The sequence below is a fragment of the Dendropsophus ebraccatus genome, chromosome 11 (genome assembly GCF_027789765.1).
Source record: "Dendropsophus ebraccatus isolate aDenEbr1 chromosome 11, aDenEbr1.pat, whole genome shotgun sequence".
NCBI classification, from domain to species: Eukaryota; Metazoa; Chordata; class Amphibia; order Anura; family Hylidae; genus Dendropsophus; species Dendropsophus ebraccatus.
The window spans coordinates 45673361-45700933 of record NC_091464.1 but is presented as its reverse complement, the minus strand read 5'-3'; the positions used below and the strand labels follow the sequence as shown (position 1 = coordinate 45700933).

General features: G+C 40.1%; 1 protein-coding gene across 3 annotated transcripts in view; it reads left to right on the top strand.

Annotated features, from left to right (window-relative positions):
- The window catches only part of SGSM2 (small G protein signaling modulator 2), a 237801-nt gene that overhangs the window by 184731 nt on the left and 25497 nt on the right, over window positions 1-27573 (top strand). Inside the window, exons 7-13 of one of the 3 annotated variants that reach the window (XM_069946266.1) lie at window positions 3391-3525; window positions 6919-7043; window positions 8981-9048; window positions 9550-9713; window positions 12891-13023; window positions 20668-20802; window positions 26764-26917. In XM_069946266.1, the coding sequence (XP_069802367.1) occupies window positions 3391-3525; window positions 6919-7043; window positions 8981-9048; window positions 9550-9713; window positions 12891-13023; window positions 20668-20802; window positions 26764-26917 (914 nt within the window). Of the gene's footprint in view, window positions 1-3390; window positions 3526-6918; window positions 7044-8980; window positions 9049-9549; window positions 9714-12890; window positions 13024-20664; window positions 20803-26763; window positions 26918-27573 lie in introns of all 3 variants that reach the window. The other 2 variants (XM_069946265.1, XM_069946267.1) reach the window with 2 other exon arrangements.

Below are 27573 nucleotides of genomic sequence, written 5' to 3'. Positions count from 1 at the left end.
TCTCAAGGCAGCTCTGCCAATCAGCGGCCGTAGCAGAGTCCCGCCTCGGCCACTGAATGGCAGAGCTGCCTTGAGACGTCACGTCTCATGTGGCAGCTCTGACCAGGAAGGGGCCGCAGGATGGGATTATTGGGCGGCGTGATCCGGGCACCAGTGCTGGAACAGGGGGGAGGTAAGTGTCCTCCGACTTCAGTTTCCACCCCCTCCCCGGCGATCCACCAAAATACCCCCCGGCCCTGAGTACCCCTTTAACATGGATTTGCCCAACACTATTAGGCTATATTTACACAATGTTGTTCTGTCTTTTGATAAATACAGCCCCAAATAATGATCATGATCATAATTACAGCCATAAAACAACATTGTATGCGCATAGCTAAGAAATCATTATAACCTGCCATGTTTAGAATACAATGCAAACAGCTATTATTATTAGACCAAGAGGGAACTCTGCTCGATCAACTTCTAGTGAAGAAGCCATGACGTATTACAACAGCCCTTCAATACATGCTAACAAATGCTATTGGTAAATTTGTTAGGCAGACAAATAAATAAAAAACGGAAAAATGTCAACAATCTTCAAATGATCAATGGTCCATATCAATGGCTAATGGTCCAGAAGAGCCAAAACTACTTAGAATAATAAAGTAGTATGTCAAATGCCAGAATGGTATATTCAATATTCCTAATAAATTGGGGTAAGTGTAGTCATTTTTATACTGTTATGTATCTCACGGCCTGGGTTATATGTAGATTGAACATTACACTGTGCAGAATACATTAGCCTGCTCCCAGCCTTATAATGCATTATAGACTGCCATCAGTCACTGGTGGTCTATATGCTACTTAGCTGGTATTTATGTGATGCATGGATACATCATGCCAGCCTTCAGGTTCTGTATGTTGGATACTGTATCGTTGCTGTCTGTGATGATAAAACTAGCGGGCATTGTAGTTCTGTATGTTTTAGGCATTTCTGTTCATGAATGTGATGGAATGTAATATATTGATTTCTTCTGTGCTAGAAAACAAAAGAACCTCAGTGACTATAAGTTATATACAATAAAAAGGGCACCATGAAATACTTTATTCTTATCTCTGTATGTGCTCTGTATGTTTCATTATGAAAGCCTCTTCCCTATTTTGCAGACATATTTTAATAGGTAAAATAGTCAATCGAATGAGGATGTGGATGATGTAAATAGATGATATGTTATTAGTGTTGTGCATTCATATATTCTATATGCTATACATTTGGGTTGCCCTTTAATTTGGTGTGTTTTTAGACAATTTGGTTGTTTTGGAGAAGGTATAGGTCTTGTATTGAGCAGTGTCTCCATACCTTTAGTTTGTAGTTTTTATTCCCACCCTTTTGTCAGCTGAGCAAGTGCTTTAGGGGGCGCAATATAAAACCCATGCCCGGGGCATCAGGAGAGATGTTCCACTTCTAATAGAAATGGCTTTCCTCTAAACACAATTTTTCTTGTGTACCTATCAAACTAATTGAAATGACTAAAAACCTATATATATATATATATATATATATTCTAAAGCTAAAAACATGATGATCCTTAAATCAGAAACAAGTAGCACCATTATGAGAGATCTGGAAACCCCTGGGACACGCTAACATCACAAGCGGTACATTTTGACCCGCAAAGACAAATAGGCTGCAATTTGTTTTTGATTCTGAAAGGCAAATACCATTAAGAATACATTCTTAGCAAAGCGAATGAGGCACGAGTATGAGTCACATATATGTATTTCTGGAGCACGGAAGGGCAAGCTCTGATGGCAGAGAGGAATTAGCATATAACAAATGTTCTCATCGTTTGAGAAATTTGCTAAATATTCTGACAGTTCTGTGTTATCGGGTCTGCCATCTGCTCCTTTGTTTTTTCTCTGTTCTTTAGTTTTCAGCAAACAAAAAGGTTCTAAGACTTATCAACAGGTTGTCTCATAGATACCACCACAGAATATGAACACCACTTAAGATGAATGGCCGAGGTATAATGGTTGAGTCAAAACATAGTACATAGGAGATCATTTGGAAAATAAATCTCTGGGGCTTCTCCCTTCTGATGACATGACTACAGGAAGTTGTTTTGCAGGGTCATATCTGCTGTGAGGTGAGATAACTATCTTGCCTCAGACAGCAGATTGCCAATGAGAGGGCCAATATGGATTACCCCCTGCTGGAAGTACACAGTACTGGATAATTCATAACAGCTACTTATTCTGATGGAGCAGCTTTACAGAGAAAATGGGGGTTTCGTCACACTGGGGAACGGCAGACTCGCCTCCAGTGCTTCATGCTGGGCTAGTGCTCGGTAATAGACTGGCGCCGTGTGTGGGAACTGGGCCATGTTTCTTAAAAAGGACAGTGTCACCAGCATCACTGCACCGGCCTATTCATGTGAAAAAAGAAAATCTACGTACCTACTGGTACATTGTCTTTAATTGATCTCTTGTTTCACCCAAACTCATTTTTAATAACTAATTTCACCTTCTGGAAGCTAACTAACTGTGCATCTGTAGATGTATGTTGACTATGCATATCAACCAGCATATCTACTCTAAGGGTATGTTCACACTTACTGCATTACAGTGGAGTTCGTACTGCGAGTTTCTTGCAGTGAAATGCGAAGCAATGCAGATTTTCAAAAGATATTGTGCTGCCGTTACAGTAAGAAACAACAAAGAAGTCATTCTTCCCCCTCCACTCTCCCCCAATGCCCTTCAGTGTGTACCCCGCTTAGTGACAATCTGCTTAACCACACACTGGCTGCAGCAGGACAGCCAGTCTGAACGTACCCTAACAATGTATTGATTACATGTTCACACTGGAAAAATGGATGAGTAAAATTTCCAGAGAAATTGATGAGTGAAAAATTCTTGTGATTTCACATTGAAATCAATGGGGCTTGGATTCAAAATCCATTTTAAGTGGCTTTTGAGGCTGAATCCACATGGAATCTGCCTCTATTCCAGCCAATTGAGTGAAGCAGTATTTAGTAATAACTTTTTAGGATTTGCTTACCAGTGATGAAAAGATTTGTAGATCAGTAAATAACTGTACTGCCAAATATATTCCTATGGGTAACAAATATAAACCGTTAAAATCCAATCCCACATGGCTTACAACCGAGGTTAGAAGGGCTATAAATGAGAAAAAAGGGGCATTCAAAAAATACAAATCAGAGGGGTCAGCTGTAGCCTTTAAACATTACAAAGAAGTCAACAAAACCTGTAAAATTTAGTAAATATAACGTCTAGTATTACATTCTACAATCCTGTTTACATATGCAATTTCACCGCTATTATTTTTCACAGTTTTTCCCCCATTGAGATAAAAACTGTATTGATTCTTTGTCTTTTGTTATTTACCAGATCAAAAAGCGCCATTCCAGTGGAAGTATGTCAGAAGATAAGTTTGCAGCATCAGCTAGGGAATATGTCGAGTCACTTCACCAAAACTCCAGGATACATCTTCTCTATGGGAAAAATAATGTCCTGGTCCAACCAGTATGTGCATATTTAATTTTTTTCAAAATATCATTGTCAGGGGCGGACATCAGTGTGCAACATGTGCAAGAACAGTATTTTCTGACTTATTAACAGTGAAACACCTATGGCTGTACAGAAAACTTCTTACCACTGTACCCATTTACCATTAACATAGAGACATAATGGAGAAGATTTATCAAACATGGTGTAAAGTGAAACTGGCTCAGTTGCCCCAAGCAACAAGATTCCACCTTTCATTTTCCAAAGAGTCTGCGAGGAATGAAAGGTGGAATCTGATTGGTCGCTAGGGGCAACTGAGCCAGTTTCACTTTACACAATGTTTGATAATTCTCCCCTATAGGCTTTACTGATTGTGATGTTAAATTAGTTTTAAGTGGACCTAAATATGGAGCAAATATGGGTGAGAGCAATCTTGTGACGCATAGATGCGGGAGGACAGGGGTAGGTGAGTATACATTCATTATTATGTTTCCGCAACCCCCTGCCCGCACTGTATTTAGGTTTATGGCTGGAGTTCTCCTTTAAGAGTGACATTGGATAAATAAAAATACATAAATTAAGACTATTAACCAATATATGTTAAATAAAAACAATTGATTAATATTCATAGAACATGGTCCCCCCAGTGCTGCTCCTCTTATTATGCCACAAAGTCTGCCCAGCAATCACATCAGCTGAGGGTTAAAAGACAACCCCGGCGCTGATTAAAAAAAACCCTGAACTGAAGCTCCAGTTGGTGTCTTCATTTTTTCTTCACTTCCTGGTTTGGGGTTTCCCATGATGCACTTTGTCTTCTTTGATGTCTAACTGACTCTGTAGAACTGTTAGATGGCCAATCATAGATGAGCAACCTGAACCATCTGACAAAGGGAGGCTGGCCTAACAGGGCTTAGTCCAGTTTCCCTCTTGATGATGTCATTGTCACAAAATAGCTGCCACAAAAAAGCCTGGAGTCAATAGTCATTAAGTAAGAATGAGTTTATTTCACTTCCTGATGGATGGTTGAGGGGAAAAAAGAAAAGGAAGAGGGACAGATAGGTGATTCACCGGAGTTGTCCTTTAAATAGATCACACTCTTCCTGCCAAGGGGGCCTCCTTCAATCAGGTAGCAATGATGCCAAAGAAGGTGCTACAACCACAGAGGACAAAGAAAGTCCAGGACACTGGACAAAACTAAATATACTGCACTCCAGGGAAAATGTTCTGAGAGGCTCTGCCATGGCCCTCCCTCACTAGCGTAACAATCAGCTGATGATTGTAGACATGGCTAGAAATGAGCAACCCCTAAGGGTGGGTTCACACTAGGAAAAGGCACTATGTAAGTGGTATATATTGCAAGACTGGACATAAGGGATGCTGACAGTTACCATGCCATACGCATGTGGTGTCCCACCACGGGTGTTGCTATTCTGAACACCCCTTGCAAAAGCCTGTAACTCAAAGTGAAGTTGTCATGAAGTCATGTAGAAGTTTCACAGCTGTAGTTACTAATGGGTTACTGTTATTTCTGTACCACATGATCTGCACACCAATTAGAGCTGCTCTTCTCTTCAACCTATCTCTATCTTTCTTTCTTCTTGCACAATTTTCTCCACTACTCACAGGAGCTGTTGCACACCCTGTAGGAAGTTGCCACATGGGGAGAGGAAGTGTACACCCACACTTAACCAGTCTAGTGTACTTTAGTCTGGAGAGTGTTAGTGGACAGACGTAACTTTTTCTTTTTTTAAAGCAATACTTCTACCTCTAATGCAGTGCTAAACACCAACAGAGAGGACAAGTCAGGGAACACCCCAGCCCACGCCGTGAACAACTTAAACACAGTGCAGGACAGTATCCTACAAGCTAGAGGAACTGATCCGGATAGAGCAAAGCAGCGCAGGTAAAACCAGGTAACCTTGGACACCTTGCTCAAGGTGTCACGCAACACTGTAGGGCAACAGGTGGTTATAGCGACAAAGGTCGCAACATGGGAACACAAGTATTCTTCTTATTTAAAAAATTTCTTCTACTCCTTCTAAAGTTTCGGCAGAGCACAGTACTACATTGGGTTGGTACTCTCAAGACAAACTCCTCTCCACTACTCTGAACTCTTACAACCCATTCCTTTCCAGTCCTCCGAACTCACTCTATTTATCTTAGCGTGCAACCAAGTCAGAACTGCTACTCTCTGTTCACTACCTCTACAGTTCTTGGTGCAGATCTAGTTCAGTCAAGTCCAAAGTGATTGTCTACTTGTATGCCAACATATTCGTCAGTAAAGGAAGATTTTTTTATTTTACCAGGACTCCGTGGTTATGGTACTAGCACCTACACATCAGTTACATTGTCCTTAGATTATCTCCCCTTTCTGTGGGTGACGGTACCGACAGTCCAGATGGGTCATAGATCCACTCCAAAATAACGTGATAAGCGCCTAAGCGACCCATCACAACCTGGCAGGTCACTGACCATTGGAGAAAGGATAAGCCAGCCTCAAAAACTAAAAGCATGTGTGTTCTATACCTGTGTGCTGATTCAGCACTGGTGTCATGACACTATACCATTAGGCTGAGCTATACATCACTGACCAACCACCATTGTAGTGTAGTCACACTCTACCACCTAGCAAGGGACCTGTCGCAGCTGCTGCAACACCACACGGCAGCCCAGAGGCAACACACACACACCAGACACATCCACATTTTAAGGCTATCTTCCCTTTTTTTACATGGAAAAATGTCAGTCTTTTCATAAATTCTGACTTTTTATGTAAGGCTGGCTTCACACTACATTAAAGGAGAAGTCCCGCGAAAATTTCTATTAAAGTATTGTATTGCCCCTTAAAGTGCTTTTTTCCCTGCACTTACTACTGCATCAAGGCTTCACTTTCTGGATAACATGGCGATGTCATGACCCGACTCCCAGAGCTGTGCGGGCTGTGGCTGCTGGAGAGGATGATGGCAGGGGGACACTGAGGGACACAGGGCACTGGAGGGACACTGAGCATCCCTCTGTCATCATCCTCTCCAGCAGCCACAGCCTGCACAGCTCTGGGAGTTGGGTTGTGACATCACCATGTTATCCAGGAAGTGACATCACCATGTTATCCAGGAAGTGACATCACCATTTTATCCAGGAAGTGAAGCCTTGATGCAGTAGTAAGTGCAGGGAAACAAGCACTTTATGTGCATTTCCCGTAATAAGTGTATATTGGTGATTTGTATAACTTTAGGCTGGCAATACAATACTTTAATAAAAATATTCAACGGACTTCTCTTTTAAGGTAGAAGTGTGATGTCTGTTGAGAAACTTGCACATGTGGTATGTCTGCTCCTAGTCACTGTCTAGTCATGTAGAGTATATGACTGCAGTGGTTTTCTATGTTTAACATATGACATCTCTTTTTAGAAAGAAGATATGGAAGCTATTCCTGGATATCTGTCCCTGCACCAGAGCGGTGAAAACTTAACATTAAAGTGGACGCCAAACCAGTTGTTAAATGGAACACTAGGAGACTCAGAACTTGAAAAGAGGTGATGTTCTGATCTGTTCTTTATGGCCTCCTCTGTCACTCAGTTTTATATCTCTCACACCCCTTTCTTATAAAAACAAAATTACAATAATTTTTGTAATCTTCTATCTGTACAAAATGTTCTATTTATGAGTCTGGAACCCAACCTTTTGTATGATTTCACATATTACAATGGTGATTTAAAGTGTATACAGTTTATTTCTTTAAATTAATCCTTAATTGCAGAGTAATACATTCTTGTTTTTTCATATTGACTCTACTATACAGGTTGATATTAGCCTGTTTAGCCAATAGTCGTCCTGTGTAATAGGGCCCATAGCAACAATTAAAATATAGACCATTTTATATCTATGATTATCAATTTGGGTGGAATGAACATCAACTGCTTAGTTCCCATGCTATGAGTACCAGTTGAATTAGTGGTACTGGTAGAATTGGTGGTAATATTTTTCTGTGCTTGAGGTGATAAAGATGGTATAGAGATACACCCCTGTTGTAACTTTGTATGTCTCTGTATCTTTTTGGGGAGAATACCACCATAATATAGTACCATACAGAGACCCCATGTGGCATTAGAGTGTTTAGACTATACAGACTCCAGGAACATAGAGTACAAAGATAGCGGCTAAAACAGGTAACTCTTGGGTGCTGTGCAGGTTCCTTAGAGACAGAGAACCTTTACTTAATTTCTAATCAATGTGGCAGCGAGATAAAGTATTAACGTGACATTTTCCTTTTGTAAATTGGGTTAGGGAAGCCTTATAGCTGAAAGCACCGAGGGCAGAACACTCCTAATCTAATGACTTTGTCCTTTTAGCATCCTGATTAATTGCTGCCTCAACATCATTTATACAGATTGCGTTTTCATTGTTTTTTTTACAACTGAACAACTCCTGGATGTAATTTAATCAAGAACATAAATTACCATATAGAGACCACAAAACTCCCTTACACTTATTTGTTGCAAACTATGCATTATAAGTGGATGGGAACACGTGAAAGCGTGTGTCCTATAAAAACATCCATATGGTCTGAGATTAATTAACATCATGACATCCAAATCTAAATTTACATCTATACTTAGATGTGTTTTTAATGTTCCAGACTGCTGACACTGTTATATAGCTGATCGGCCAAGGAGACACATGGTACCTTCAGTATATTAAGCTTTTCCTCCAAAATACTTTTATTTTCTGGTACAAGAAGTCAAAGAGGCTTTCCCAAGCTCCTGATTTGCTGCAAGCTGCAATGTCTCCTTTCTCCCCTCCCTGCATGATTGACATATGGAGGCTGAGTCCATAACTACGTAATAAAAGCATTGTTCTACGTTCTGGAAGCACAGACAGATATGGAAACTGTAACATGTGTCTCCCTGACCTAACAGCTATCAATTAGGCGTGGCCTAGAACATCTGTGCCCTAGGCCAGCAACGCCTCTCCTTTATTCCTCCCCACCCTCCTCGTCATTAGGAATGCTTCCAGGATTTCTCCTATTCATCGTTTATCTAAAAAGTGCCATGCCTCATTAACTCGAATGCTGCAGATTCCCGGCATCATCATTCATAATGGAAGCTCCAAAGCTGTTTAAATCTTCACGCTAATGTACTGACACAGCAGAACGTGCGAATGCCTCCTTAGAACTGATTTATCAGCTGTTGGATCCGCTAAGTAAATATGTCGGGGCGGAATCTCTGACATCCCTGCTAATCTGAGCTTAGTAAGATTTTTTGCCAGTCCAGCATTGGTATGATTTTTAGCATCTACTAAATTTAACAGGTTTAGTACTATACCTGTCCGTGATCCAATCATTCATTATTTCTCCTATTAGGTTATAATAAAATATAGTTGTTTAATCTAAAACTGCAAATACGTCTTAATATGTAGCAAATTCTTTGAACGTTAATGCTTCAACATCTTTGTTCTTTTCTTCTTCCTGCAGTGTATTCTGGGACTATGCCCTGATAGTGCCAATAAGTCAGATAGTCTGTATCCACTGTCACCAGCAGCGTAAGTATAAGCATCACACTTTGGCATAAGCATCACATGTGACTAGACAAAAGCCCAGCTACTTTAACCTATATCATCTTAGGTCCTTACAATGTATAACTAATTATTTTGTATTGGAAGTTTTTATCATCTTATGTTTAATAAAAAAAAAATGTTTTTGCAGTAAAGAAGAACTCCTTGTATATTTCATATTTTGCTGATATAGTGCAGCTTAGGCAAATTTTAAAGACTAATGTAGAGGTCCTCATGTATATTTTGTGTATATCTATTTTAGTTGATTTAGTTACATTGGATGTCTGCCATCTTCATATCTACTTCCGTTCTGATGTGGCTTTCCTACTGCAACCTACACTTCCTATAATAAAATGTATGGATGCACTGAGCTGGAATGTAACAGATGACACTGCAGGAATACTCTGAGTTAGCATACACATAGTTCATTCACTTTTTACAGTTGTCGGTTTACACTTCTTTTTTTATTTGAATTTATTTCATATACAGCTGAAAGTAGAGGGGTCCTTGTTCTTGTCAGCCAAGATGGTATTCAGAGACCTCCACTGCACTTTCCTCCTGGTGGTCATCTTCTTGCTTTCCTTTCCTGTCTTGAAAATGGTCTTCTACCAAGAGGACAGTTAGAGCCTCCCCTATGGTCCCAGAGGGGTAAGGTAGGTTTCAGAGTTTTGTAAAATTCTTTTTAATGTAATCTTTTTCTTTCCTTCTTTTTTTATACTTTTTGGCAAAATGATGTTTAATCTGACATTTTAGATGACATGATTTCTACTGACTGTGGAACCTATTAACATGTTGAACCAAAATTCATATTTATTTAACTTATCACTTAAGGATTTGCTTATGTATATTTAGAACTTAGGATTTAGAACTTATCTATATTTATGTCCATGCTTCTGACAGAAGTTGTGTCCCCCAAACTATCGCCAATTTCCACACATTGAAGTGCATAGAAAAAAATGTTTTTTAAATTACTGGTACCAGACAATAATACAGATTTAAGTCTTCCAGTACTTATCAGTTGCTATGGGAAATGATGTATTTCCAGTCTGATACAGTGCTCTCTGCTGTTTATGTTATTCTAACTAAATGCAATGGGATATGAGGAATTTACTGAGCATGTATGCCAGGCACAACTACAACCTTAATTCCAGAAAAGTTGGGACACTAAACAAATTGTAAATAAAAAGTGAATGCAATGATGTGGAGGTGCCAACATCTAATATTTTATTCAGCATAGAAGACAAATCACAAATCAAAAGTTTAAACTGAGAGAATGTATCATTTTAAGTGAAAAATATGTTGTTTAAAAATTTCACAGTGTCTACAAATCCCAAAAAAGTTGGGACAAGTAGCAAAAATTACTTTGAGCATATAAGGACAGCTGGAAGACCAATCAACACTAATTAGGTAAATTGACAACATTTGGTTATAAAAAGAGCTCCTCAGAGTGTCAGTGTCTCTCTGAAGCCAAGATGGTAAGAGGATCACCAATCCCACCATAGTTGCCCAGAAAGATAGTGCAGCAATACCAGGATGGTGTTACCCAGCGAAAAATAGCAAAAAAATTTCAAGTAATCATCATCAACCATACATAACATCATCGAAAGATTCAGAGAATCTGGAACAATCGTTGTGAGTAAGGGTCAAGGCCGTAAAACTCTACTGGATGCTTGTGATCTACGGGCCCTTAAAAGTCACTGCACCTCAAACAGGAGGAAGCAAAGAGGAAGCCATTTCTAAGCAAGCGCCACAAGTTCAGCCGTTTGCACTGGGCCAGAGGTAATTTAAAATGGAGTGTGGCAAAAGGGAAAACTGTTCTTTGGTCAGATGAGTCATGATTTGAAGTTCTTTATGGAACAGTGGGACGCCATATCATCCGGACCAGAGAGGACAAGGACAACCCAAGTTGTTATCAACGCTCCATTCAGAAACCTGCATCACTGATTGTATGGGGCTGCTTGAGTGCTTGTGGCATGGGCAGATTGCATGTCTGGAAAGGCACCATTAATGCAGAGAGCTATGTTAAGGTTCTAGAACAACATATGCTCCCATCTAGACGTCATCTCTTTCAGGGAAGACCCTGCATTTTTCAACAAGATAATGGCAGACCACATTCTGCAGCAATTACAACATCATGGCTACATTGAAGAAGGATCCAGGTACTGAAATGGCCAGCCTGCAGTCCAGATCTTTCACCTATAAAGAACATTTGGCGCAACTGTCATTTTAACTGTGTGTGAACATAACCTGAGGGTGCAGATTTTACACTGCGAGTTTTGCAGTCAAATCCACTGGTATGCTCAGTACAATTACAGTCTAAGGCCCTGGATTCTCACAGCGGATTTTTAGGGCCATAGACTGTTATTGTTCTGAACATTAAGTAAAACCAAAAACGACCCTTTGCCAAAAACAAAAACATTCTTTAGTCTACAAGGGACACCCAATAAATGCTCAAAACCATAATCTATTGCATATATACCACCAAAGAATAACTTCCTTCACATAGAAGAGATATTTGAGCCCACTACAGATAAATTAATCATTAATAAAGTTTATTTGAAGCAAATGTTATAAACAGACACCATTTAAAGAACTCAATTACATAATATGAACATACAAGGAGGAGGACTACAAAGGACCAACAATACAAAGAAAAGGAAAGGGGAAGCCACACGGTTCATGCATGAAATAGTTGGAAAAAGACTAAAACATGTTTTGGCCAGTTAGTAGCGTGTATTACAAAGTGCAATAGTGCAATGTGCAATAGACAGACATAACAAAGGCAAAACATGTAAGAAAAATCAGAAAATTGACATAGTTCATACAGGGTTAAATAATCTGAGGTGCTGAAGGTAAACTATAAAGTGCAAATAGTGCTTAATATTCACTAGCAGTCGCCTCAGATAGAAACCACAATGGTAATAAATGCCCCAAGTTGGCAGTTAGATACGTGCGGCTCCCTTACCCACAGGAACACCCCAACGCCGTTTCGGTACACCCTTGGTCAGGAGGTCTGAACATTGTAGCAGATTGCACTGCAAAACTCGCAGCATGTGAACAGGTGAACAGTCCCTCAAGGGGTATTTTGATCTTCAGCACTGCTTGCTTGGCCTTCTCTCCTTTATACTTCAGAGGCAGGGCCAACACCTCTTCGTGGAAAAACCTGTGGATTGTCTGAATTGACTGTTTTGGCTAATATAAGTATTCCCCATGAAATGACAATTCTGGAACATCTTTTGTTATAGCATTGTATTGTGTCTTTCTTTTGTTATTTCTACCAGAAATGTATGACTAAATAGCCAACTGGGTGTTGCCAGCTGGGAGGGCGTGTCCCTACACTGTCTGACAATGTCCCTTTTAATTGGATAGTATTATGGTGCGTTTACACAGAAAGATTTATCTGACAGATTTTGGAAGCCAAAGCCAGGAACAGACTATAAACAGGGACCAGGTCATAAAGGAAAGACTGAGATTTATCCTCTTTTCAAATCCATTCCTAGCTTTGGCTTCCAAAATCTGTCAGATAAATCTCTCTGTGTAAATGCACCATTAGACTTTATAGGAACACGTCCCCAACTGGTAACACCTTGTTGGCTATTTAGTCATAAATTCAATGGAAGAATGGTTAAGGGAAAGACACAATAAAGAGCTATAAAAAAAAAAATCAAAAATTGTTCTTTCATAGGGAATACAAGTATTTAGTAAAAGAGGGATCACAGGAGAGGCAATACGTTCTATTTTAGACTTTCAAATATAGTTAGAGTTTTTTATTTTATTTTAGGAGTATTATTGCAGTGTCTGTAAACTGATTGTTTTGACTGTATTTCTAGGGGAAAGTATTTCCAAAACTAAGAAAAAGAAATAGCTCTAACAAGTCCGTAGACTTTGAAGACAACATAGTTGAAGAAGTTACCACAGATTACGTCTTTAGAATCATATATCCGGGACACAAGCATGATAATAGTAAGTGAATCTGTTACTCTATTTATACATCCACATGTATAGTTTAGTGACGTGTAATACTGCTACTGAGATCATATAATATAACTGTAGATGATGACGTAAATTTAATTATTTGCTTAAAGGGGTATTTCCATCTGGCCAGTTATGGTTTATCCACAGGATATGCTATATACATCCAATAGACATGGGTCCTACCTCTTGCACTTATCCAGAGATCTAGGGATACTTAACTCCCGTAGATGTTAATAGGAATTGCACAAACAGAATATCTACGCAACTACTATTAACTACTATTAATCTATAGGACTTACTGTATGACACTTGTGTAAAACAGCCTGTTCAGCTGTCTTCAGACCTCTAGCAGCTGCAAGCAGGTTGAAGGAGGCCAGGGGGCTATAGATCTCAGAATAAGTGGATATGCCTTTGGATATGGATATGCCTTTAAAGGCATACCCTGGATAAAAAAATTTGTTTTTAAATACACTGCTGTCGGAAAGTTATACAGATTTGTAAATGACTTCTATCTAAAAATCTGAAGCATTCCTGTACTTATCAGCTGCAGCATGTGCTGCAGGAAGTGGTGTTTTCTTTCCATTCAGGAACTGTCTTCTATGGGGATTTGATACTGCTCTGGACATGTCAGACTGGGGGGAAAAATTGCAGCACATACAGCAGCTAATAAGCAGCTAAATATCCATATTGGAATACCCCTAAAGTTAATATAAGTTTCTTATGATAAATAAATAAAGTAAGTAAATAAATAAAAATAATAGGTGGAATCACAAATTTCTGTTACTTACTTTAACGGTACCATGAATAATTTAGTAATATCTGCCTTGTTCATGCATTGAGAAGAAACAAAACGTTCCTTGTAAAGCGATATACCAAACTCTAATTGATTCAATTTCCAAGTGTAATCTCCCAGCAGCCGCATAATCCGGTGCAGACAAGTTTTCAATAACCTTATTAATGCAGTACAGTAAGTCTTCCCACTATGTTTATAGTGTCTAAGGATTTTTCCAATCCATTCTTAGTAAGGCATTTCCAGGAATAATCTCAGGCAGTAATGAGCATGTCATCTTTCACCACAGCTCCCATTTACTGGCAATACAAAGCGACACAGTTCATGGGTGTAAAGTACACAGGAGAGATGTCAAGAAATATAGATGTGTGATGCTGGTGTTTATTCTGTATAAATGGCTACAGCGATTTCCTAGGATACATGCCTTATCTCCCGACAGAAAATGAGAAGTACATTGTTGAGATGAGCACAACTCGGGCATGCTCAAGTCTGATCTTTTGGCCATTGGTTACCTGTGGCTGAAGAAGTTGGATGCAGTCCTAGGCAGTCTGGGAAAACATGGACACACCCTGTCCTATGGTTGTGAGTTTTCCAGGACTCATCCAACTTTAGCAGGCACTGCTAATCGAATGCCGCGCGCTCGCATTCGGACAAACCTGGGTGTGCTCATAGTTTGCGTAACTCTATTCCTCACAATACAAATCTAATACATTATCACAAAATGGCCACATATAACCATGTAGCAAATACATCCCTCTACACACTGATGCTTAAAAGGACTTTTTAGCTCAGCCACTCCTGCATTTGTGGGCTTATAGCAGGGGAATGCGAGTAAGCAGAAAGATAAAAGTTACAGATTTTCAGTCAATGTCTCTGAATGATTTACATATTATGATGGTCCAGGGGGTTTCAGAGATGACAGAGTTCCTTTAAAGTGTCACTGTCGTGAAATTTTTTTTGCAGAAATCAATAGTCCAGGCGATTTTAAAGGGGTAGTGCGGCGGTAAAGAATTATTGACAGAATAACACACATTACAAAGTTATACAACTTTGCAATGTATGTTATGTCTGTGAATGGCCCCCTTCCCCGTGTCCCACCAACCCCGCACGTGTACCCGGAAGTGTGGTGCGCTATACATACCTGTCACGTGCCGACTCGTCTCCGATCTTCAGTCTGCGATGTCATCTTCAGACGGCCGGGCCGAATCCCTCTGAGCGTCCTGAGTGCCGGCCTCCCTCTTCAGCGTCATCGGCTGCTCAGCCGCGATTGGCTGAGCATAACTGTGCTCAGCCAATCGCGGCTGAGCATCTGATGACGCTGAAGAGGGCGGCCGGCACTCAGGACGCTCGGAGGGATTCGGCCCAGCCGTCCGAAGACGACATCACAGACTGAAGATCGGAGACGAGTCAGCACGTGACAGGTATGTATAGCGCACCACACTTCCAGGTACACGGGTGGGGGTGGTGGGACACGGGGAAGGGGGCCATTCACAGACATAACATACATTACAAAGTTGTATAACTTTGTAATGTGTGTTATTCTGTCAATAATTCTTTACCGCCGCACTACCCCTTTAAGAAACTTTGTAAACTTTGGGTTTATTAGCCGAAAAAGCAGTTTGAAGCTCTCCCCCTGTCTTCATTGTTCTCTTATGGAGAGAGCTAAATAAAAGACCAAAACAGGACAACAAAGAGTTAATCTACAAATACCTCACCCTTTATCTCCTCTGACAGCCACCACTGACCTCTCTGAGCTCTGATTACAGCTGTCACCCAGCTCTGTGCCTGTAATCCTCTGTTATCTGCTTTCTGCTGTAGGCTAACTTCCTCCTATATGTAAATCAGTAGTATACCGGTGCACTATACTTGGTTGCTGATATAACACTTCATTAATAGTTTCTTATTGAAGGAAATTAATTGACTCACGTTTAGTCGTTCGTTTTCTTACTTTATTTTCTGATACTTTTCGCATGCTGATATGCAGTGGTAGCTTAGGGCGCTTTCAGGTGTACATTGAACGGAGTGGGCGTGCCTTACTGCCGTGACGCGACGTTTCGGGGTCGCCCCCTTACTCATGCGTACTGGCTAGCAGGACGTGCTCCTCTTTATTCACTATGGCCCGGCCCCTTACGTGTCGTCATGCTAAAGTGAATACATATGATTAATATTACAACAAGCATATAGCAAATTCATTTTAAACATCTCCAGATACTTTACTCAGCAAGCCAAGCCTAAGATGTAAAAAGTAAGCTTGGAGTAGACCTTATATGTTACAAGAAAGATTTAAAACTACAAATCTCATTCAGTCCTTGTGGTTCAAGACTATTGAGAGTTCTAATCCAATAGCATTCTCTCTGCAACAGCTTTTTTCTAACCTCTGCCTGTGTGCCAATGATACTTATTTGCTCTAATATCACCCATTTTAACTCATACACATGGTGTCCCATTTGTTTGAAATGTCAGGCCACCGTTGTTTCACCATGTCTTTTCTTCTTCTTTTATGTCTTTTTTTGCATATTTTCTTATTAAAGCCCTATGTTCATTTAGTCTCACCTTGATTTGTCTACTGGTTTGGCCTACATAACACTTTCCACACGGCCCTTCAACATATGTATATGACGTTATCGCTATTGCATGTGTAGTTACCTTTATGTGGTATCTCATATCCCTTCGTAGGGTAGAATTTCCCCTTTCATAATTGCCGAACAATTCTAGCAATTTAAACATGCAAATGTGCCTTTCTTCCTTGTCCGTAGAAACCTCTGTTTACTAATTTGTCTGTTCCCAATGTCACCCCTCACGATGTGATTGGCTATGGATCTACCTTTCTTTAATGCAAATACAGGCAATTCTTTAAACAGTATCCCAAATTTGGGGTCCTTCTGTAATAAACCCCAATATTTGTTGACAGTTCTTTTAATGAGATTTGTATGGCAATCATATTTAGTGACAAATATACGTTTTTCACCACTTTTCTGTCTCTCTCGACGTTCTTCCTGCTGTGTCTGTTGAATGTGTTTGCGACTGTATCCTCTTTGTGTAAATTTCTGTATCATTATATCCTTATTATGCTGTTTTTGTTTACTATCGCCCGTGCCCGTGTGGAAAGTGTTATGTAGGCCAATCCAGTAGACAAATCAAGGTGAGACTAAATGAGCATAGGGCTTTAATAAGAAAATATGCAAAAAAAGACATAAAAGAAGAAAAGACATATGGTGAAACAGTGGCCTGACATTTCAAACAAATGGGGCACCATGTGTATGAGTTAAAATGGGTGATATTAGAGCAAATAAATATCATTGGCACACAGGCAGAGGTTAGAAAAAAGCTGTTGCAGAGAGAATGCTATTGGATTAGAACTCTCAATAGTCTTGAACCACAAGGACTGAATGAGATTTGTAGTTTTAAATCTTTCTTGTAACATATTAGGTCTACTCCCAGCTTACTTTTTACATCTTAGGCTTGGCTTGCTGAGTAAAGTATCTGGAGATGTTTAAAATTAATTTGCTATATGCTTGTTGTAATATTAATGATATGTATTCACTTCAGCATTACGACACGTAAGGGGCCGGGCCATAGTGAATAAAGAGGAGCACGTCCTGCTAGCCAGTACGCATGAGTAAGGGGGCGACCCCAAAACGTCGCGTCACGGCAGTAAGGCGCGCCCACTCCGTTCAATGTACACCTGAAAGCGCCCTGAGCTACCACTGCATATCAGCATGCGAAAAGTATCAGAAAATAAAGTAAGAAAACGAACGACTAAACGTGAGTCAATTAATTTCCTTCAATAAGAAACTATTAATGAAGTGTTATATCAGCAACCAAGTATAGTGCACCGGTATACTACTGATTTACATATACGTGGACATACAGGCTTGTGGTAGCCTGGAGAACCGAGAGCACACCGGCATCATATTCATATTGATGAGAGAGACACACTTGGGACTTTGAACGAGGTTCACACAGCACATTTGTTCCTGTTGTTACGTGAGGCTAACTCCCTCCTCCCTCCTCCCCCCTCCCTAGACCAGACAGGGTTGTGTCTGATGCAACAAGTCACAATTTCCTGATTTTTTGTAGTGGATGGAAAAGAGGAGGGAGGGGGGACCTAAGAAAAGGCTTTTTAAATGCACATAATGGCATATTTGGCTAATAAACCCAATTACAAAGTTTCTTAAAATCGCCTGGACTATTGATTTCTGCAAAAAAAAAAAAAATACGACAGTGACTCTTTAGGGAACGAAGTAATAACTCATTTAAAATGGCTCCTAGCATCAGCAGCATATATGCCAGCTGGTGAGAATTTTTCATGTCAATCATCACATCTCATACGTGAAGTACCATTTATATGAAGCAGCACAGGGCATCGCAGTTTCTAGGTCATGCTGTGGTTTTTATCTTGTATGCCTGTTGCTTTAATGTTGGGAAATATCAGCTGCTTTTGAACTTACAAAATAGAGCTAAAGGTACATACAATGTAATACATGAGAATTGGCACCAGCATATCAGGTAGGAAATGTGGGTCATGTTCCCGAGATAGCTGGTGGTAGAGACAGTTATTGGAAGATGGACATCACCCAATGGCGCCAGCAAAGCAAAGAACCTTCCTGCCCTGCAGACGCCTGACCCTTTAGAAGTATTTTATCCTTGCCAAAGGTTTGCCATCCCTAACAATGCATTATATATTGAATTTAGACCTACATAATATGTTTTGCATTATAATAAAATTAATTAAAAAAAACATTCTATAAATTTGTGTATACAACCCAACAGTTTTACAGTAATAATCATAGTCACATATGGATGAAGAGAAATCCCTTTCATGGACTCTGCTGTTGGATGCTGGCCGACCTGGCTCATTGCCATCTTACAATATTATTAGGTCTCAGAGGAAAGATCTTGACGAGAACGGAAAGTTGTGTATTCCAGGGTAGGAGTCCACAGGTCAACGTTAAATAGGATTAAAGCTTGTCTGGAAGTTTGTAGTAGTGATATAATGTAACTTGTCATATAGCCATGGCCATTAACCCCATCCTCAGTGCTATGTTCTTTGTAGGTTGTTAATACATATGGTACATATAAACAGAATTATATTTAGAAATGAGTATGTTGGAGGGTCTGAAAACAAGTCTCACATAAATTTAGGCTCTTTATATTATGTGGTATATACAATCTAAATCCTAAAAAAAATCAATTGTAAAAAAAGGCCTGTTGTATAATACAGATTTTAGCTTATGGTCCTATTCAGCCATTTCTATGCAGACTTATATAGGTAAGCTTGTCAGTCACTAAATAGGACTTTAGATATTTTTTCCCCATGAGTGTATATTAATATGCTCAGCTTGTACTGCCCTAGAATTTGCTGCTTATAGTTGGAAATCTTAGTGAATGTACCACTACTGGAGATCGCAAAGGGAAGGGGGTATGGTGGATGGTCCCACTGCCATCTGTTACATGTCCCCTATCATGTGGATTGGGGAAAGAGTTAGTTTAAAGTTGAAATACCCCTTTAATAACTGAAAGGAAACGTGCACTCATTATTGCTTCACATCAAAAGAGATTTAAGGCCCTATTCCAGGGGTCGTTTAGAGGAGCAATATCGTTCGTATTCGGCCGATATCGGCCGCTACGAACGATATTCGTCCCGTGGAATAGAGTGCAACGATCAGCCGACATCGTTCATGTCGGCTGATCGTTGCAGTCGCTTGTTTTTCAACATGTTGAATAGCGGCGGCAGCGAGCGGGGAACGAGGAGCAAACGAGCGCTAATAGCGCTCGTTTGCTCCTCCAAACGACTTGTGGAATAGGGGCATTACAGGCAAGACCATTGCCTCTAAATCAGCCATTTATTAGATCATCAAGAACTTCATGCTTAGAGGTTCAATTGCCCAAGAGAATCCAGCTAGTGTTAGGACCATCTCCTAAAGCATTCAGATTCAGCCATAAAATCTGTTCAACACCAGAACAGAGCTTGGTCAGGAATGGCAGCAAGAAAAACATGAAGGAAGGATCGATATTTTGGATTGCAGGGTTGGACTTTGTCATGCAAACAGCATCATGAGGTTATTTATGTGTGGGGTTGCCATTCATTAAAGGGAAGGTATCATCAGAAAATGTCATTGTTTAAATAATGTTTCTATGTAAAGGTGTGTTCACACGTACAGGATTTTATGGTGTAGATTTGAAGCTGGAGATTCAAAGCAAATCAAATCTGCTGCGGATCCTGTACATGTGAACGCACCCTAAACATATTTTTAAAGATATTTTGGACTTTTTATTTCTAATTTTCTATTTTTTTATCTATATTATAAAATAATTCTGAAATCCTGCATTTTTAATTTTTACCACTGTGACTTAAACTAAGCTGAGACTTCCTGTTGTGTCTGTGGTGATAAGAGGAGGGTGCTGCAAAGTGTTCTGTACAGCATTACAGCGGCATGTGACACTAGTAGAGGAGACAATAGTTGCAGTTAGAAAATAGAATCAGATTAGAATAAAAGAACAAGTTTTAGTATTTGACTCTAATCAGTAAAAGAAAATTTTGGTGACACTTCCATGAATACAGAATGGTATCTAAACATCCTCCAAAAGCAACTTCTACCACATTGGTCCCACCAATGTGGTAGGCTTTTCACCCCTGGTCTCCCATCAGGTAGAAATTGTGAACTCTGTGGGTAACAGACAATCTTGTAATGTAACTGTGCTAGTACAAGTGGTCAAAGTAAATAATAATAAAATGGCGAAGCTTTGGTTAAAGAAATATGTCATGTTAAGCTGACTGTTAAGTTCTGCTCTGTTCTTTTCCCCCCACTTTTTTCCTTACCATTATTTCTTTAAAGCAGTCACTATTAACTACCACCACTTAGCAGCCAGTCGTTCCGTCTCTGTTGATGATGACGAGGAAGAAGAAGATAGGCTTCACGCCATGCTATCCATGATCTCCTCTCGGAACCTCACAGCTCCTAAAATGATGAAAGGTTTTTATTCTTCTTCCCTCCTAAACTTCCCCACATATTGCTATGAAGTGGCAATGTTTCCCATTCAAAAGACAATTGTGATGGCATTATCGGGCACACAGAACATAATGTGTCATTGCACAGTCATGCTGCTCTTCTCTGCACTGCTAATGATACTACATTAACAGACACATTAGTTTAATAACTCTTTTTCCTCTACATTTTGGACGAAAGGGTGTGTCACTTATCACATGCAGTTTATATTTAGTTATAACCCACTTAAAGTATTACCTACATAAAGTTGTGCAATATTATAGATACATTTTACTTCAGACCGATTATTGAAGCCAAAGCCAGGAACAGACTAAAAGCAGAGAACAGGTCATTAGGGAAACACTGAGATTTCTCCTTTTTTCAAATCCATTCCTGGCTTTGGCTTTAAGAATCTGTAAAATAATCTGTGTGTATAATAGGCCCTTTAGCCTCTTAATTATTTAATTCTGTGAGGCTGTGTTCACACCAGTATAAAATCCTGTAAGCTCTCTTTTTTGAAACTTTAGCACACAGATTCATAAAATGGCCAAAGACGTGACTCAGAATTTTAAAGTATAAGGGTATGTGCACACTGAGGAATACAGATGGAACATCCGTCGCGTAAACCTCAGCTTGCGCACCCTCGCGGAGTACAGCGGGCGCACGCGTCTCCACCCATGTGATAGACTCCATTCTATGCACGGGCGGATTCCACCCTCCGTCCAAAGAATAAACTTGATCATTCTTTGGACGAAGGAAGGAATCTAGGTCCATTTGAAGTTCACCAATGACCATCTGGATGATCCAGAGGAGGCATGGTAAAAGGTCATGTGGTCAGATGAGACCAAAATAGAACTTTTTGGTCTTACTTACTGTGTTTTGAAGAAAAAGGATGAGAACAACGCCAAGAACACAGTCCCAGCCATGAAGCATGAGGGTGGAAACATCATACTTTGCGGGGCTTTTTTGCAAAAGGGACAGGATGACTGCACTGTATTGAAGGGAAGATGCATGAGGCCATGTATCACAAGATTTTGGCCAACATCCTACTTCCCTTAGTAAGAGCATTGAAGATGGTTGTGGCTGGGTCTTCCAGCATGACAATGACCCAAAACATACTGCCAGGGCAACTAAGGAGTAAAGGAACTGAAACTCAGTGTTGCTCAGCAACAGCCCAGAAACCTAAAAGATCTGGAGAAGAGCTGTATGAGTGGAACAAAACCCCTGCTACAGTGTGTGCAAAGTTGGCCAAGAACTACAGGAAATGTCTGACCTCTAATTGCAAACAAAAGTTTCTGTACCAAATATTAAAGGAGAAGTCCGGCAAATTTTTTTATTAAAATATTGTATTGTCCCCCAAAAGTTATACAAATCACCAATATACACTTATTACGGGAAATGCTTATAAAGTGCTTTTTTCCCCCTGCACTTGCTACTGCATCAAGGCTTCACTTCCTGGATAACATGGTGATGTCACTTCCTGGATAAAATGGTGATGTCACGACCCAACTCCCAGAGCTCTGAGGGCTGTGGCTGCTGAAGAGGATGATGGCAGAGGGATGCTCAGTGTCCCTCCAGTACCCAGTGTCCCTCAGTGTCCCCCTGCCATCATCCTCTCCAGCAGCCACAGCCCGCACAGCTCTGGGAGTCTGGTCGTGACATCACCATGTTATCCAGGAAGGGACATCACCATTTTATCCAGGAAGTGAAGCCTTGATGCAGTAGTAAGTGCAGGGAAAAAAACACTTTATAAGCATTTCCCGTAATAGGTGTATATGGGGGTTTGTATAACTTTTGGGGGGCAATACAATACTTTGATAAAAAATATTTGCCAGACTTCTCCTTTAAAGGGGATGCCCGGTTTATAGTAAAATTGCTCAGTGTAGAGTATTAGTAAGTGTGCTCAATATATATACTGACAGCAGCTCCCTGTGTACCTCATAGAGCAAAAATTAGACTCCCTTCCTCCAGGCTGGGCTGCCCTGCTCTGTTTTATTACTGTCCATAAAATGGCTGACACGGAGAAGCATGTGACCATGCCCGCCCCCAGTGTCCACTATAGGCATATACAGGCTCAGTGTTGGACACTTGGGGAGGGGGCCTGGTCACATACTCTTCCATGTCAGCAATCTTATTGAGAGAAACACTACAGAGCAGGGCAGCCCAGCTTGGAGGATAAGAGTCTGATATTAGCTCTATGAGGTACACAGGGAGCTGCTGTCAGTATATACAGTGAGTACAGTTACTAATACTCTACACTGAGCAATTTTACTATAAGGTGGCCAACCCCTGTAAGTTCTGTTTTCCTATTCCTATTAAATACTTATTTCATGCAAAAAAAAATGCTAAATAAAATGCACTCCATCCTTTGTAGTTGTGAAAACTTGCAAAATTGGCAGTGTATCAAATACTTTTCCCCACTGTATATCTCTAGCATTTGTCCGAAATACTCATAAATAGTATGGTCATATTTGTCTGCATGACAGCTTGCAATGCTGTAAAATACAATTCAGTGAATAGCGGCCGCATAATACCCTGTCATGGCACACTAGTGTGCTGTGGGGAGTTCTGATGCGCGCACACACGGATGCGCCCGCATCAGAACCCTGTGGCCGAAAATATCATCCAGTCGGTACTGCAGTACCGGCCGGGATGATCTTTTCAGAGCCCGGCCGTTCCATGACCCGGCCAGGTCACGGAATGGCTGGTCTTTTACAGTGTGTGTGCACATAGCCTAAGGCAGCACCACTGTCCCTTGAGGTTTTCTGTGGGAAACTAGAATTGGACATTTGTATGATAATATACATGATAAAATGTATAGGAGGACCCTGGGTAACTGCTCTTTTTATGGGATCATAGCTCAAACTCTACACAAGCATTAAATTACAGTACATTAAAAATACAGTTTTTGTAAAGTGTGCATTTTTCATTTTTCTATAAAATTACTTGCAGTTGATATCAGATATACTGCCAGTTTACTGAAGAATCAAGTTACATGCTGCCTTAAGATGCTAATGGGGAGGTGGGACAAAAGATTAAAGAGTGCATTTTTTTGCTTTACTAGTATGAGGAATTTTTAATTGTTGGATGTAATTTGTTATGTTAAAGCTGGAACACACATTCAGACAGAATAAACCTACCCATGCAACCTCTTTGTATCTTTTTTTATTCCGATTTTATATTCAAATTGAAAAATGTACCCAGGATACACATAGAAAAGGATGAAACCTTTGCAGGGATGATCTTATCAAATCCACAACCACACTTTTCTGTTGTATAGAGTAATAGAAGGCATTAACTGGAATTATTTATGATGCAAACATTGTGTCCTGCCTCCCGATAATGACATCACTATTGTTACAGGGTTTGCTTGCCCTTGTCTGCTGGTGTTTGCAACATGCTCGACCTTTGCATGTGGCCAATTTTGCAGCTATCCAAACAAATGATGAATGGAACAAAATAATGAGGATGCTGTTCACTTATAATTCTTCAACGACTCTGGTACCTTTCATCTGGATCTTTAGGTTCTGTGGGGTTCTGATTTTCCATTTTGTAATCTTTTATTTAGATAAATAATTTCAGCTTTTCCATGTGATTACTTTTTTTTATCCTTATTATGATTTTTTTTTTTACTTGGGCCCGTGAAAAATATCTCAATTAATGGTAATATCTCAATCCAAACAATTGTGGCAGATGGTGGGAGGGGTCATTTCCTTCTTTTATACATTTAATTAATATAGTATAAAATGCAATACAATATTGGCCATCCAGCTCCCTCCCTGAAGAATTAAGGTGAAGAGCATTTTTTCATTAAAATTTGGCTTTCCTTAGCAGTTTTTATTCATATATTTCTTTTTAGTAATGTTGGCATGTTCTTGCATTGCTGTGAATTCATTTTGCCTGCCTGCACAAAACCCCTTTCCCTCTGACAAAAATGTAATGTTAATGGGGAATATTCATTTTTAAAGGGTTACCAAATTCTTAGATTTTTTTTTCTATTATTCACAATAATATTAAAGAAATTAATATAATACTGGCAGAGCTTAAGAATCAAAGGGGGAAGGGGTGATTTCTATATACATCTATATATTGCTTTTGCTGCCCATGATTGGTGCCTGTTTACCAGTTCCTCCCATTGCACCCTTATGTGATGCATGAACCGCCTACATTTTCCCCCCTGGTCTTTGTCATGTTCCTCATGCACATGTGCTGATTTTTTTTATCATTTATTTTAAGCAAGGTCTGCAATTCAGACCTCTCACCAAGGCTTCCTCCCCTGCTGAAATGAATGGCCTAACTCAAACATTTGGGCATTTGGTTTATGTTGGTGACTTAATTTATGTCATGGGGAGAGCTGAAAGGCCTTTATAGCTAATGTTAAGTCTAATATTGAAGCATGTTCAGGAATAAGTTTTCTCATATGGTTAATAACTATGATTACATTGTAATTTAATATATTTGTATCTGAGCCACCTTAAAAGTTTTAATCAAGTTGTGTTACCTAGTAGAGGACCCTGACCAGCTGGTGCTCAGTTGGGCACAAGTTATAGCTCTTACATACATATGTTTAACCATTGATTTCAATGGGTCCTTATTTGCATTAGGTTGCATCTGTTCCATTCACTTTCCATATTTTGATCAGGGGGAAAAACATCATTTTTTTCCTGTTTCGAAAAAACACACAAAAATAAGGACTGAATAAACTGACACATATTTTTTGTTTTTTTCTTGAAGTCTATGGTAACAGATGTGAACAGAAGGTTGTTCTATTGGCATCTATGCATCATCTTCTGTTCTTAAGGATCTGTTCATGTACATGAGTGGATCTGACATGATGGAGGTGTAAACATAGCCTTAATCTTACATGTCATCAGGGTTATTTTCAACCTTTGTAAATAAGAGGATTTTCATTCAATGTTTACCAGCTAAAATCTTGAAAAACGTAATAAAATAACAATTATATTAGAAAATGAAATAACCCCCAACCACAGGGTAGAGGAGAACTAGTTGACCAGTTGAACAGAGTAGGTCTGACTGCTGGGACCCTCACTAATTATGACTATGGAGGTCAAAGGTCCACCCGAAAGAAAGACGTGTCAAGGAGCATACTCTATTCACTCTCTACTGGACTTAAAATTTACCATACCCGATCCCTGTCCCCAAGAATATGTAATGAGCCATCAGTCCAGAGGTTCTGTCTATTATTCCTGCCCAAATTGGAGGGTTTAGCCGATCTCATGTGCACAGCCCCTGATTTTGCTGGGAAACCTGTGAAGTATGAATGTCTGTCCTTTTAACATAAGGTTGACTTGAGTCTGCCAGAACTGGAGCCATTTCCATAGACTTCCCTGTTGACATGCTGACAGGGCATATGGAAGGCGGTTGTCTTCCTAACAGAAGCCCCAATCATTATGAATTAAAGAAAAGTATTCTAAACAGATTTTCTGAAGGTGGCAATAAACAATCAATAATTGTCATTATTTCTCCTGTCCTCCCCATACAGAAGAATGTTCTACATGGTAATCACTCTGTAGGGGGGGTAAGCCACAGCCAGACAACTCTGGCCTCTGACGGCAGCTTATCTCTCCAAGAAAAAAAAGGGGTCTGGCAGTGATTTTCCATCACGCCCAACCCCTATCTCCACAGGCATCATCTGTTTTGGGAGTATCAAGAGATTTATACTGATGAGAGGTGGGTTTAAAGTATATGGGGACCTTTTATTTTCACCCCCCCCCCCCCACAAAGAAAAATAATATATATTCTCTATGAAAGCCACATATGACATAATGTAGCTTAGTTAGTGACATAATGTACTGTAGTTAGTGATAAGTACAGGTGACAGATACATCATTATTAAATGTAGGTTCATGTTCAACAACCTGAAGCGTTTCTGAGCATTCTTTGTACTGGATTCATGCCGTCCTGTTTTTGATTGATTTGCCTCTCCAGACTCCGGAGACGTGATAGAGATGCAAGGATTCGGTGCTAATCTTTTGCCCTGGCAGCTAAATGAGTATTCCAGTCAGGGATCATCGTGTCTGTCCTGCTCCACCGGAAGTTCTCCATATGATATTTCCAGCTGCTGCACCTGTGTCCATGACAGGTGAGTTGTTTCCTTGGTACCTGATACTGCATACTTATGGGTGTTAAGTTAGTTCAGTTATGAATTTAGAACTTAACTAAGCAACAGTATATTACAATACAGTACAGTCTACAATTATGTCCATAAAAAAGGGTGAATCTCTCAGTTCTATATTATGTTTACACAAGCCAAAAAGACAGAAATGGCTGCACATTCGCTGACACGAAAGCTTGTTCAGCTACATTTAAAACCAACATCAGAAGTTAGTATATAATTTGGCCAAATCATATTGCCTCATGTACCACGTGCAGGTCTTCTGATACACATGAGTCCCTAACCAAAAAACATCACTGTGCCGGTGAGCGAACATAATTCCCGTCAAAACGTGCGCAAGCAGAGAAGGGGGGCCACAGAATGGCCCTGCCACCCCCTTGTCACAGGACCAGATCCTAAAGGGCCCCCCAGACCCCGCAGGCTCCACCAGCGGAAAAAGTGGACGCCAAGCAACACAAGTGTGAACAAGCTCTTACCTCTCTCCATTCCTCTGCAGGTAGAATGGGAGAATAGGGAGAATATGTTTACTGCTGCAGATATGGGCAAATAGTTAAAAAATCCGGTTTCAATTGTAAGCTGAAGAGTCCTACAGGTGAGGCTGAGTGGCAGCATACGCACCGCCT